The sequence below is a fragment of the Cyanistes caeruleus genome, chromosome 6, assembly GCF_971803275.1.
Source record: "Cyanistes caeruleus chromosome 6, bCyaCae1.hap1.1, whole genome shotgun sequence".
Lineage (NCBI taxonomy): Eukaryota > Metazoa > Chordata > Aves > Passeriformes > Paridae > Cyanistes > Cyanistes caeruleus.
The window spans coordinates 45,405,907-45,418,771 of NC_141706.1; the positions used below are offsets into that span (position 1 = coordinate 45,405,907).

At 38.7% G+C, this 12,865-nt stretch overlaps 1 protein-coding gene across 6 annotated transcripts in view; it reads left to right on the plus strand.

Moving 5' to 3' along the window:
• ZNF410 (zinc finger protein 410) overlaps nt 1–12,508 on the plus strand; it is a 22,697-nt gene extending 10,189 nt beyond the window's left edge. For all 6 annotated transcript variants that reach the window (XM_086895213.1, XM_086895210.1, XM_086895211.1 and 3 more), the window contains exons 3-10: nt 4,703–4,838; nt 5,129–5,362; nt 5,652–5,843; nt 6,703–6,862; nt 7,182–7,363; nt 10,023–10,112; nt 11,202–11,327; nt 11,881–12,508. In XM_086895213.1, the coding sequence (XP_086751339.1) occupies nt 4,703–4,838; nt 5,129–5,362; nt 5,652–5,843; nt 6,703–6,862; nt 7,182–7,363; nt 10,023–10,112; nt 11,202–11,327; nt 11,881–12,065 (1,305 nt within the window). In that variant the 3' untranslated portion in view covers nt 12,066–12,508. The remainder of the gene's footprint in view (nt 1–4,702; nt 4,839–5,128; nt 5,363–5,651; nt 5,844–6,702; nt 6,863–7,181; nt 7,364–10,022; nt 10,113–11,201; nt 11,328–11,880) is intronic.
• Nucleotides 12,509–12,865: the final 357 nt, after the last annotated feature.

The following is a 12,865-nucleotide window of genomic DNA, read 5'->3' on the forward strand; positions in this document are numbered from 1 at the left end:
TTGAAATTTGTTAGGACATCACACATGTCCTCCCTTGGCTGACATGCATACTTACGGTCATGCAGCTATCCACTCTTTGTCAAACCTTGAGTCCTTCCAGTGTCCATCTCCAGGCCTTAGGCTTTTTAGTTCAGCCTCTCGCCAGGATCTTGGGTTTCCAGATTGTGTTTTTCTCTATTTCACAGGTTATGCCAAAGTGAATTTAATTAAATGAATGTACTCAGAAACCATTTAGGAGCAGAAAGCACTAGAGAGGATGAGACAGACCCCAGTGGTGATGCAGAGCAGCAACCTGCAGCCTGCTAATGTGGCCAACCAGTATTATTCCCAATCCCCTTTCTGTTCCAAATAATTGTTTCTCTCCTATCTACCTTGATCCCTCTCTTTCCTTGCCTTTGGTCCTTCCCCTAAACATCAGTAAGTTTTTCACTGTCCCACAGTCTCCATCAAGATACCTTAATATGTTTTACCCAGTCCCAGAATTTCTCCCCTAAGTTTGCTCTTTGATGAGATGTGGTTTTGGTAACCCAAGATAACACTGTTCCTATTCCTTACAAAGTTTCTGGTTGATTTTTTTCCAAGGTCAAACTCAAGTTATTCCTGTACTGGCCCATCCATCAGTGTCCTAGGAGTTCTGGTTATTTTTACTCTCTCTTATCTGCAGTTTGCTAGAGTTCGTTAGTGTACGTGCATTTAATTTATCACCTGTCCTGTTCCTTGGTCTCTATGCTGAATAGCCAATTACCAGATACCTTTATAATTTCCTATTTACTTTTAGCTGCAAAACCATTTTGCGAGAATCTTAAGAAAGCGTGACACAATGTTTGTAATGAGTTCTTTCCTGTGTTCCAGTTGCTGTAGTTGTCCACAAAGGTATTCAATAATTTTGAACAGGAAGGTTTAGGAACAAATCTGTCAAGATAAAACTAACATAAAAACTTTTTATTTTGTCTGAATTATTTGAGTTGATGATTAGTTTGCTTTAGTTTATTTGAAGGGTTGGGGTTTTTTATTCCACATTTTAATAGTGAGCGTGATTCATGTCCATTTGTTTCCTTTTACTTTTTTGCCCTCTCATAATTTCATAATTCTCTGTACTAGTTTGTCATTACTTTACAAAGCAAATTAAAAGGATCTTTTTTCTTCTGAGCATCTGTTTGTGGTTGCTGTGTTTTGCTTTTCCCTAGTGGCTTAATGTTGCTATGTTGAAGTCGAAGGTTTAAAGCAAAGCTTTCTTCTTGGAGGAGGCAAGTTTCATTTAGGTCTTTTTTGTATAAAAATAGGCAAGTCCATAAAACAAATGTTTCATCATGGAGTAAGAAGCAGTAGGACGCATCAACATGAAAGACAATCCAATAATTTACATCTATCTTAGTGCTCAAGTTTTTAGTCCCTACTTCTTTTTACTGGTTGCCTTGCTCATTATTCCTAACCCTTTTTACTTCTCTTTCTCCTATTTTTTTTTTTAATCCTAAATTAGAATGCATGGCCCTGGGGGGAGGGACTGTCTTTTATTGCCTATGTATTTTTTTGACAACATAAAAATAGTTCCATCTTCTTGCTAGGTCCTCTGGATAATCTTATATCTAAGACGAAACAATTCTAACCTTTCAAACTGCCATCTGGCTTGTGGCCTAGTTCAAATGGCGCATTGCCATCTGAATGACTTTGGGACTTAATTTGTAGCTTCATAATTGTCAGTGATGACAAGCTGCTCCTAAGAGAGGGTGAGCAGGGAGTCAAGGGTGATCCCAGCCCAGGCAGTACCCTCACAGACCAGGGCACAATACTGAGCATGGAAATCAGAGACAGGTGCTGGAATCCACAGCCCTCAGCCCTGGATAAGGCGAAGTGGTGAACCAGGTCCAGGGTCTATCCAGAATCCAGGTAGGAGCAGCAGAAGATGGAGCTGGAGAAACAGATGCAGTAAAAATCTGAGGTTCATCCAGTAGACAGGGCTTGAGACAGGTAAACCTACAGCACAACTCAGGAAGGGAATGACTGGCCCAGGCTGAGCTTAAAAGGAGTCCCAAGGGAGAGAGTGTGGGGGGTCCCAGAGGAGACCAGTCAGGACTGTTAAATTTTCAGGGTTCCTATGGCAGCAGCTCTTTGAGGTAAAAGTGTTTGAGAAACCATTAATCTTTCTAGTGTTTTTGTGAGATGAAATGAGCATAGAGAAACCAGAGTGCAAAACACTAAGTTTTCTTTACAGTTTCTTTGATTTAGCACTTTCTCTTGATGTAAGGGAGGCTCCAAAGGCTGGTGTCTGCCACAGGGATAATTTGGAATTAGATGTCAATAGCTCTGAAAAGGAAGTACTAAGACAATCACAACATACGAAATAGGTATCAAATTATCTGTGACTGTTGAGTTTTAATCACAAATATACAGTGGGTACATCAGCATTTTTTAGTCTCTTTCTTTTGACACTGATGAACTATCTCACTGCACAGACAACTCCATATGGGCTCTGTGTTACTGCGTACTAAAATGTGTCATAATGAGGGTAGTAGCTTCTGAATAATTATCTTGTACAATTTCCTTCTAAATGTCAAAGTTAAAGGAAGTTTGCTACATACAGTTTTTTAGACAGCAGCAGAACGCAGGATCTTTGTCAAGGAGTTTCCTAGAGATAAGGAACTTGAGGTTTAACTTTCTAGTATATTGTTATTTTCCATATTTCTTCATTCAGTGTTTAAAAAACCACAAACCTGAGAATGTGAGTATAGGAGTTAATTTGTTTGATGGAACTTAAAGACAAACAAAAACATCCTGCATGAGAGTTTTGACCAGCATTTTCTCTGAAACGTGGAGTATGTGTCTGGGTGTGCTAAAACCAGCCCCTTTCCATCTTTCTGAAGTTTAAATCCCTACAGGGGAGGGATTTGAGACCGTGTTTAAAAAAGCTTGTGCAGTTCACAGAATTTGTTCAGTCCATTGCAAAAGTTGGACTGTTATCTCCTAACTCCCAGCACCATTCTTGTTAAATGAGAATATTTTAATAGGAAGTGCTCTGGCACTGGTAACAGAAAAAAAGGGAGTCTCATTTCTGTGTCTGCCTTGGGTGTAAAGAGCACCAGCATTATCTCTGGTACTCTGACAAAAAGTTGAAATGTTATAAAAGGAACAGAATGAGTTAAGAAGCTCTGAACTAGGTTAAAAATATGAGAAGACTTTCAGGGGTAAAAAAGTAATTTTTCTGACTTCCTGTTCCTTTTCAAGTGTCAGGTTCCTTTTTTATAACTCCAGATTTTGAGGAGTTAGCTGGAAGTAATTTTTGCCAGAGCTGATGTTAGGGATGGCTAAATCTGATGGACTGGATGACCATCTCTCTCACCTCCTGGGTTCATCAAGAAATGTCAGGACAGCTCTTTAATTCTGATATTGGAGCCAGCCACTAGTGAAGTTTAGTACCTGTTTGAAAAGATGGGTGTGTGCACACTGTACAGATGTGATTGGCACCAAACATATGAACACAGACTGAGTGCTTGTAGCTTTACCCTCATAAACACCGGCAGCACAGTGTCTGATTCCATGTTCAAGGGTTACTGCCTCAGGGATTTCCTTTATGGATTTCTTTGGATCTATCCCCAGACTTCTCATTTCATTTGCTAACTAGGCTGGCTTGGAGTTCATTAGCATATGACACACACAAATACACACACACACACACACACACACACACATACAGGAAACTAGTGTGTGCCACTAGAGATCCACTGTAGAGAGCAGGACCACACAGGGAGTAGGTAAGAATGGAGCTGAATGAGAAGACAGGATGGAGTGTAAGAGTTAGGCTGTGCCAGACAACTGAATTGATCAGCTTCCTGCTTATATGCAGTGGGCCCCTTTTATCCTTCTCTTTCAATTTTCTTGTGTTTGTTCTGCCCTGATCCACCTTGATCCTTTCCTTTTCCTGCCTTTGGCCTTTCCCTTAAATAGCACCTAATAAGTCTTGTACAAATCCTTCCAAATCTTTTGACCAGTCCCAAATTCCTCCCAAGGGAATGCACCTCAGTTTAAGTTCTATACCTGTTTATACTATAGTCCTCCTTGTTTTGTGTAGTATTTTGGAGAAGGTTTCTTCTGTTAATCCCCTTAGTGGGTGGGTTGGTTGTCCATCTTTGATGGTTTTAGGAGGAGCTGATTTAGATGGCTAAAACTGCCTCTGTTCTCCCCCTTGTCATCCCAGCCTTGTTTCTCTGATTGTTATCTGCTTATTTTGAATAGCCGTATGATAGACATCTTTGTAACTAGTCTTCTGATTGCTTTTTTTAATTAAGAAAAATTACAATTTTCAGTTAAGTATTTAAAGTATTTAAAGACAATGATTTTAAAAAATACTTGCACCAAAGGTTGAGCATGGAAAGCATTTACTTGAAATGTTAGACCATAGTAAAGTATCAAGTGGTAAAATATTAATTAAAAAGAAAAATAGCCTAACTAGACTTGTTCTGCAATGATCCAGAGCTGTTTATTATATGTTAAAGAAATGAGAAGTTCATAGGTATTTCAGAGATGACAAACAATTCTTTCCTTGTAAAAAGGAAAATGAAAAGTTTTCATTTATATCTGTGTGTATCCATGGCATTACATTCAATATCTCCTGCAAGATGGTAGGGACTACTGGATTGACTGGACTTTAGTACCTTTTTAAATGATTTGTACTGCTCTCGACCTAATCTTCAGTATGTTTTTCCAGCTGCTGGTTCAGTTTGTTCAAAATACTTCCATTCCACTGGGACAAGGACTGGTGGAATCAGAACCAAAAGACATCACCTGTCTTTCTCTGCTTCCTGTTACTGAGACCTCAGAATGCAACAGACTCATGTTGCCAGGTAAAATCTGTGTGGCAGATCTTTGTGACCCTGCCCTTCATACTACTGTCTTTACTTCACCATGCTGGCCCTGCTGTCTCTTGCTGATAAGCCATCCCATGGATGGAGCAACAAGTTCAGCAGAGTGACTGAATCTTCTCATTTAATAGTGAAGTCTGACTAGTTAGAAGCTTTCTCCTCCCTTCTCTCTCAAGTTCTGGGGTCTTTTCCTAGAAAAATAATTTTATAGGTGTCTTTTAATCATAGTGTATTTATACTTTTATTTACTCTGATTTCACTTGCCTCATTAGATGATGAAAGAGATCTCACTTCTCCAAGTCACACTAATTCTTCCAAAGATGTTTCTTCATCTGCTGTCTTGAGAAGTCTCCAGGTAAATGTTGGCCCTGATGGAGAGGAAACAAGGGCACAGAATGTTCAGAAACCATCTGAACTTCTGCCAACTCCAGAAACTTCTAGTTTATTGCAAGACCTCCAGCCCAGCGACAGCACTTCATTCATTCTTCTCAACCTAACAAGAGCAGGTAATTGTTCTTCTGTTTGTCATCTGGCTGGATATGTCTCAGCAGAATGCAGGAGATACAAGTACAACTCTGTCCCTGCTGCTTATGAAGAGGAAAGATCATGAAATTTGCTGGGCATTATTGGATATTTTAGGAGCATTTAGTCATCAACATCTTTCTACAATGTAGAGGTCAGTGGAGACTTTTTCAGGGCAGCTATTTCCTCCATGCTATGAACACTAATCTCTGAGAAGCAAAAGAAATTTCCCTCTGTTATATTATTGTTTCACAAATTTGTCTTTTTTTCTAGGGCTGGGGTCTCCCACAGAGCACTTGGTGTTTGTTCAAGATGAAGCAGAAGATTCTGGAAATGACTTTCTCTCTCATGACAGCACAGACAGCAGTACCCCATGGTTCCTACGAGTGCAAGAATTGGCCCATGACAGTTTAATTGCTGCCACTCGGGCACAGCTCGCAAAGAATGCCAAAGCAAGCAATAATGGTAGGAGATCCACAGATTGTGTCTCAAAAGTTGAATGATCCATAGAAGACCCCTAATATCACATTGTTTCTTCCTCTCTTTAATTCTCTCATTCTTTGAATCAGTTATGACATATTCAAATCATCAGGGACAGAATTATATAGGACAATTATGCTTTTTTTCTTCAGTTTAAATAGGCTTTGCATTTTTTCTTGGGAATGAACTCTAGTGGAACCATCTCTACTAGTTCTCTGGTACATGTAAAAGAATATCTTCTTTCTGACTGCAGCTGCTTGTTCTTCAACTTTCATTTTCACTTTTAAGAACCTATTTTTAATACATACTGTAAATTATACTTTCTTTTTAGTTCCACTGGGTTTGGAGATCAGTTTTCTGCAGAATACAAAATTTGATTTAGTGACATGCTTTCTGACTTAATTATTAAATAATTGCAAGCAAATACAATCTGTCTTACTTTAGCTAAGGTGTTTTTAAAAACAGCTTAGCTAATAGATGATAGTTGGTTGATAGTTAAAATTGGTTGTTTATATTTTTATAGAGACCATTTGTACAATTTCTGATGCATTAGCTTTCTATTGTTTTTGTGATAAGCCTTATCTGGTAGCAGTTGATCTGATCCAGATGGCTTGTTGGGAATAGTTTATGGGCCTGGTAAGGTTTGCAAGTCTGTGTCTAATCCCTGTTACAGGCTAAGCAGCAGCATGTAGGGCATGCTACACAGTTAGTAGCCAGACATACCTGATTTACAATCCTGTATTGTATGTGATGCTGTTTTTTCTATTAAATTTGACACATTATAGTAATCTGTATATTTTTTAGATTTCAGTGGGCTTTTTTTTTTTTGTTTGTTTTTTTCCAGGTGAAAATGTTCATCTTTGCACAGGAGATGGGCAGCCAAAAGATTCAAGCCCCATTCCTCATTTATCTCGTGTGGAAAGGAAGCTGAAGTGCACAGTTGAGGGCTGTGATAGGACATTTGTATGGCCAGCTCACTTCAAGTATCATCTGAAAACACACCGGTGAGCAGAATGAAGCTGTTTCTTGTTATGACCTTTAAAAAAATGCACTTTGTATTTGAGATAATGTTAGGTTTTGACATTGACAAGCTGTGAAAACCTGGCATTATTCTTATAAATATTAGGTCTGTTGTGTGCTTAAAGTCAATTATACTGAAAAACCTGGATTAGTTAGATAATTTTGCAGGTCGTTGTTAATGTTTGGTTTAGATTTTTTTGTATTTTAACAGGTACTCATATTTAATAAAAGAAAGAAATCGAGTGTTCATGAAAAAATGTGTTGCAGTAGCTGGTAATGAAACTGCTTTTTGTTGTTTTCTAGGAATGACCGCTCCTTCACCTGCCCAGCAGAAGGTTGTGGAAAAAGTTTCTACGTCTTGCAGAGGCTGAAGGTGCACATGAGAACTCACAATGGTGAAAAACCCTTTGTGTGCACAGAACTGGGCTGTGGCAAACAGTTCACAACAGCTGGAAATCTGAAGAACCACCTACGAATTCACACTGGTGTGTTTTAGACCTCACCTATTTGTGGTCTGCTGAGGTGGGGTCTTTTGCTGAGGAATAAACCACTTCCTCCTCTGTCCTCAAACTATTTAAAGTCTTACGTTGTTTACCTCTGCTTTCCATTAATGTCCATTTTCTGTAAATTCACATTGATCTATAGGTCAGATAAATCAAGTGCTAATCTCTTTTACTATCCCGTATAGTTTCACACAGGCTTTACCTTTCAAACAGTGTGTGGTGATGCTGTATTCTGTTCAGACCACACCCTTAAGATTCCCTTCCAGTTGTGTGATGGAGGGAGGGGTGTGTGAAACTAGACTGTTACCAAGGGAATAGTTAGTGAACATGACTTCTGAAACTGTGTTTTGTAAAGAGGTTATTTGAAATTCCTGAAAATCTCAATAGCTTAGATATAGTAGGAGCTGTGCTGACATTTGCCTAACTGACTAGCTTGTGTTACCTATGCTGCTTGTAGAATAACTACATTTGGGACATACAGGGAAATGAGGAATGCAGTGGAATGAGTAGCAAGGAAAAGTAGAAAAAAGCATTAATTAGAAGACAGCATTATGGTGTGCAAACTGCTCTGTTTGTGCCATTGCTAATTTGGGATGGTACTGTATGCTGAAGCTCTATACTCTAAATTAATGCTCAGCTTTTTTATAGTAAATAAAACAAGAACCTTTATTTCATAGTGCTGTATTTTATACATGGTTTTTGTATGATGGCTTCTCTGAAGAATATGATCCTGCCTTGTCAGTATTTTTAGAAGTTGGTATAGCAGCCAAAGTGCTTTAAAGTGTTTTTGTACTAGAGAGTTGTTTGAGAGAGACACAAGTTACTTCTGAAATTATCAGCAATTTAGTAGTTACCAGCAATTTAATTAACGACCAGCAAAGTTCATAGTGAATATTCTGGTGATTTTGTTTGTTTAGTTTTTTAAGCCTCAGGGTTATCACAATACTCAAACAAATGGCCCAGTTCAAGCTTCTTGGAATAATGTTAGAGATTCCCTGATGGCCTCAGAAGCATTGTATTACAGTTGGTTAACGTTTTAAAAAAACCTTGGCAAGTGTGAGAGAACAAGGCCTCCCAGGTAAAATGAAATTACAGATTATGTGGGTCACCAGCAGCTGTTTGTGCCTTCTGCCTTATTTAAACATGACCATATGGTATGTGGTTTGTCGATACACATGGGAAAAGGCTGCTATTTTAAAGTATGTGCAGTCTAGCTAGAACACATGGTTTGGGGGCAGATGTTGGGATGTAGTTAAAAATTGTCTATACCAATAATAAAATTTCGAATGTGTAGTAACAGCAGCTATATTTTTTGCAGTTTTCTTTTGCACTTACAGCTCCCAACCAAGGTACAGATTAAGTTAATAGGCCAAGCTGATACATGCACAATCCTCCCTGATAAGTGAGCATTCTGCAATCAACAGAGCAGTAGCTTCTGGAGGAGTAAATAGTAACTTTCTAAGCTGCAAGTGGATAATGTGGAATTAAGCGTTTGATCAGACCAAAGGTGTTCTGAAATTGCAGGTGTAGATAGTTCTAGGGTGTCTTATAGATGGAAATGTGCGCTGTTATTTAGGTCAATGGTAGTTTTCCCAAACTTTTAAAGATTTATAACAAGCCAGGAAGTACAATCAGTGTTTGAGACTCTGCTACTTATTTCAGCTTTGTAACACCAATTGGAATATGCTGTGTTGATCCTTTTTGGTCGCAGCTGTCAAATGCTACTGTAGATAAGAGGCTAATAAATGAGCTGTAGGTAGAAGACTTCTAAAGGCAAAGTCACAGTAGAAACACCTTTAAAAACAAGTTCACTCTGAAAGAACTACATATATGTTGTACAATAAATTGTTAAAATAGCTTGCTTAATCTCCTGTGGTCTTGCTATTGCTCTTGTACAGAGGTCCAGTTAAAAACTTGAAGTCATAGTGTTAAACATGGTATATTGAGTTCTTTAGTGGGATGTTGCTGGCAAAAGTTACATCTAGCTTTATTAAGAGAGTGTTCAAAACAGATTAATTTTATTGCACTGCATTAATGTAGTAACCTCCCAATTTATCATAATTCAAATAAAAGAAAAATAGCTGTGATATAAATTTCAGCCATGAGAACAATTTGTGCCTTGAATTACAGGTGCTCCACACATGGATATAAATGACTGACACATCTCTCACAGGATTTTGGCAAGTTCAGCCTGATCTGAAATAAAATATAGAATCTGATATGAAGGGAAATACAGTTAATGGGATTTTTGGTACTGAAAGGGAGCAGGACCCTGTGAGTGTGTGGAACAGAGCTGGTTGTTGAGAACTGCATATAGAAGATACATCATAGATTGAGTAGTTTTATATTACTATTATTATTTATATACTTGGAAGATTATCTAGAAACAGTGGTCCCTTGCTTCACTTTTGGTGAATGAGAGTTTAAGGATATTTTAAAATAATGCCACTGTTTCCGCTGATGAAGAGAATGCTGTAAAAGCCTTAGGAAGCTTAAGAAGGATATGTAGTTTCCATGGAACTCTGATATACATAAGGCCAAATGGGATAATGGAGTACAGATGTCCAGGTTGTTCTCAGGGACTTGGGCAATCAGATTAAGTAGTGATCCCAAAATCTAAGAACTTACTTTTCCCTTGTAGGGGAAAAACCCTTTCTGTGTCAGGCACAGGGATGCGGTCGTTCCTTTGCTGAATACTCCAGTCTTCGGAAACATTTGGTTGTCCACTCAGGTAAGAGTGACATTCTTCTGACATTCTGTGATCTGGCTGAAAAAAGACCTTTATTGTAGGACTTTGATTGGATTTCCTTAAGAAAAATCCTGGTTTTTACAGAACTTCTGGTCATAGTGGTTTTTTACTTCCTTTTCGTGGTGCCTGTAACCTGTATGCTTTAAATCTCGTTGTTTCCATTTCTGAATTCAAATTACAGTTTTAAAATTATTTTTTAAATTATTGCTAAAATGTCATGTATTTGAATATCTTTTTCATTGCTATTATTTGGTTATTTAAAAGAGAGACTCTAGCATCTCTGTGTATTAACCACAGCCATTTGAATCTGAAATCTCTTTCAAGTGGATTTCTGCCATAGGTAGAGTTTTCCTTTATTTTTTCCTACTACATACTTGTAATTGGTCAAAAGTTTAGGTGGAAATGTATTTCACAAGTGTTCCAAAGCTTCTGCCTTCTATTTTGATTGATCTATCTTAAATATCATCAGCACACAATGAAAGTGGTATGTCTGGGGAACGGGAGATTTTATTGAGGTAATAACATTTATGATTGAGTTCTCAATGCTTTTTTCTGTCCTTCCATGCCATTGAGCCAAGAAGTGTGGACATCATGCTTGTATTATGGAAATGATGAACTGCTCTGTAAAATGGAAATCCTTTCACAGTGACAAGTCATCATCAAATCTCTGCTCAGTAACATAAACTAGATGCTGCAATTCATTGTGTGATGGCAGGAGATAGCTTCATTGCCTCTGGTCATTTTATTCTGTGTGGGACATCAAGTATTTCTGTATCAATGAGTAAATTATTTCAAATAACTTGTTCCCTCTCATCAATCCGACTTGAAGACTTTGTTACCCTTCAGCCATGAGTTTTCCAACAACTGCCATTACTGATATCTAAACCTCTTCTCTTCTAGAGGCTTATGGCCCTCCAGGAGACGGGAATACTTCTCATTTGGTTTTTACTGATAAATTAGCACAAGTGGTGTTAACAGCCATTTCAAAACTGTTATTAGTTTCTTAGTTGATGAGGTCTCTTCTCCCATTTTGGTAATTCTTGGGATATTTCTTCCCCCTTTGACTCCAAGGAGTGAAGCCCCATCAGTGCCAAATTTGTGGGAAGACATTTTCCCAGAGCGGTAGCAGAAATGTGCATATGAGGAAACACCACTCCCGAATTGGAACAGCTGGCAGCAGGGAGCGAGAACAGCCAGGTAAAGAAGGGAGCACACTCATTCTGGGGGAAAAGTGCAGGAAAAAAATTAGTGGATGGTCAAAGAAAAGATGTTTGTCCTGATAATATGAGACCACTAAGAAAGCCAGTAAGAAACAAGTCTGTTTCTTTTGGCAATGCGGACTGCTTACCCTCCCCTTTCGGGGACAGAAAACAAAGGTATATTTTTGTATGGTGGTCAAGGGGCAGATATGTTCATTGTTTTTAAAATCAATATGAATATAGTTGGGTTTTTTTATGTGGATTTTTTCCCTTGATTATGCTTTTTTGTTGCAAACAGCCTGGGTTTTCACACAATGTGTATTATTTAAAGAGAAAGTCAATCCTGCGTGAGATCCCACCACAGTAAGGTTCAAAACAATAAACATAGTATTTTCCATCCACTGGAGCACTGGATGCCCAAAGAGTAGAAATGGATAAAGTAGGTGTTTAGGGAAGAAGTCAGTAAGACTGGAAGTGGGGCAAGGATTGTATCTTATATGGCAGTGTCATTGCATCATGAGAATTTTACCCTTTTTTTTTTTTCATAATAGAGTCACTGATGGGCAGCAGTTTGCTGGAAGAATCGACAGTGCATAGTAAGAATCTCATCTCCATGAACTCTCAGCCCAGCCTTGGTGTTGAGTCTCTGCACCTGCCAGACACTGAGTCAATTATTGGAGTAGAAGAGGGTGAGACCAGCTGCTCTTTTTTCCGCCCTCTTATATGTGGTGACTGAGACGGGATCGATCATTCCCCCTTGAGGCTCATCATATTGCAGTGGGATGAATGAACATTGCTTTAACTGTGCACAGAGGGGTGGGTAGATAGTGGATGAATCCTAAAACTGGAGATGGAGAAGATCTGCTGGACCAAGTTTCTCTCTTGCAGAGCTTAAAAGGTGAAGTCTGCTGCTTAGGTGTCACTTAGCCCATGTTGTGGAATGCCATTTCAAAACTGCTTATGCAGTCCATCTCCTAAAGCCTAAAGTGTTTGTTTTGCTGGAGCACCTAGGAGCCCCAGCTAAGGACCAGGACCTCATTGTGCTAGGCACTGTTCAAATATTCAGTATCTTGAGCAACAGGCCTTCCTTCTGCCCTTTACCTTCAGAGACTATATTCTAATACATCTCACTGTCAGAAGCTGACTTACTATATGAATAAAATGTACTACTTGATATCATTTGGTTACATTTGATGTGTTCTGTTCCTGTTTTTCCCAGTCTTTTTTCTCTAAAATTTGTTTGGTATATCAAGCTTTTTAAATGAGTTTTCCACATGGTGTTTTGAGTATTAACTTAAAGAGTCTTCAGAACTGGCATTACTGAGAATGCAGAGTTTTGCTAATGTAGTGTGTCTTTAATAGCTTCTATGCAAAGGGAATGCCTAGAGTTTATAGTGCTTCCTAGCTGAATGGAAAGGTAGTGCTGCTGCTGGTACAGGTATTGTAACCCTGAGGTTCCTGCAGAAGCTCCACCAGGTACCTGGGAATCAAAGTCTGATGCAGTTTGGCTGCCATCTCAGCAATTGACGGAAGATA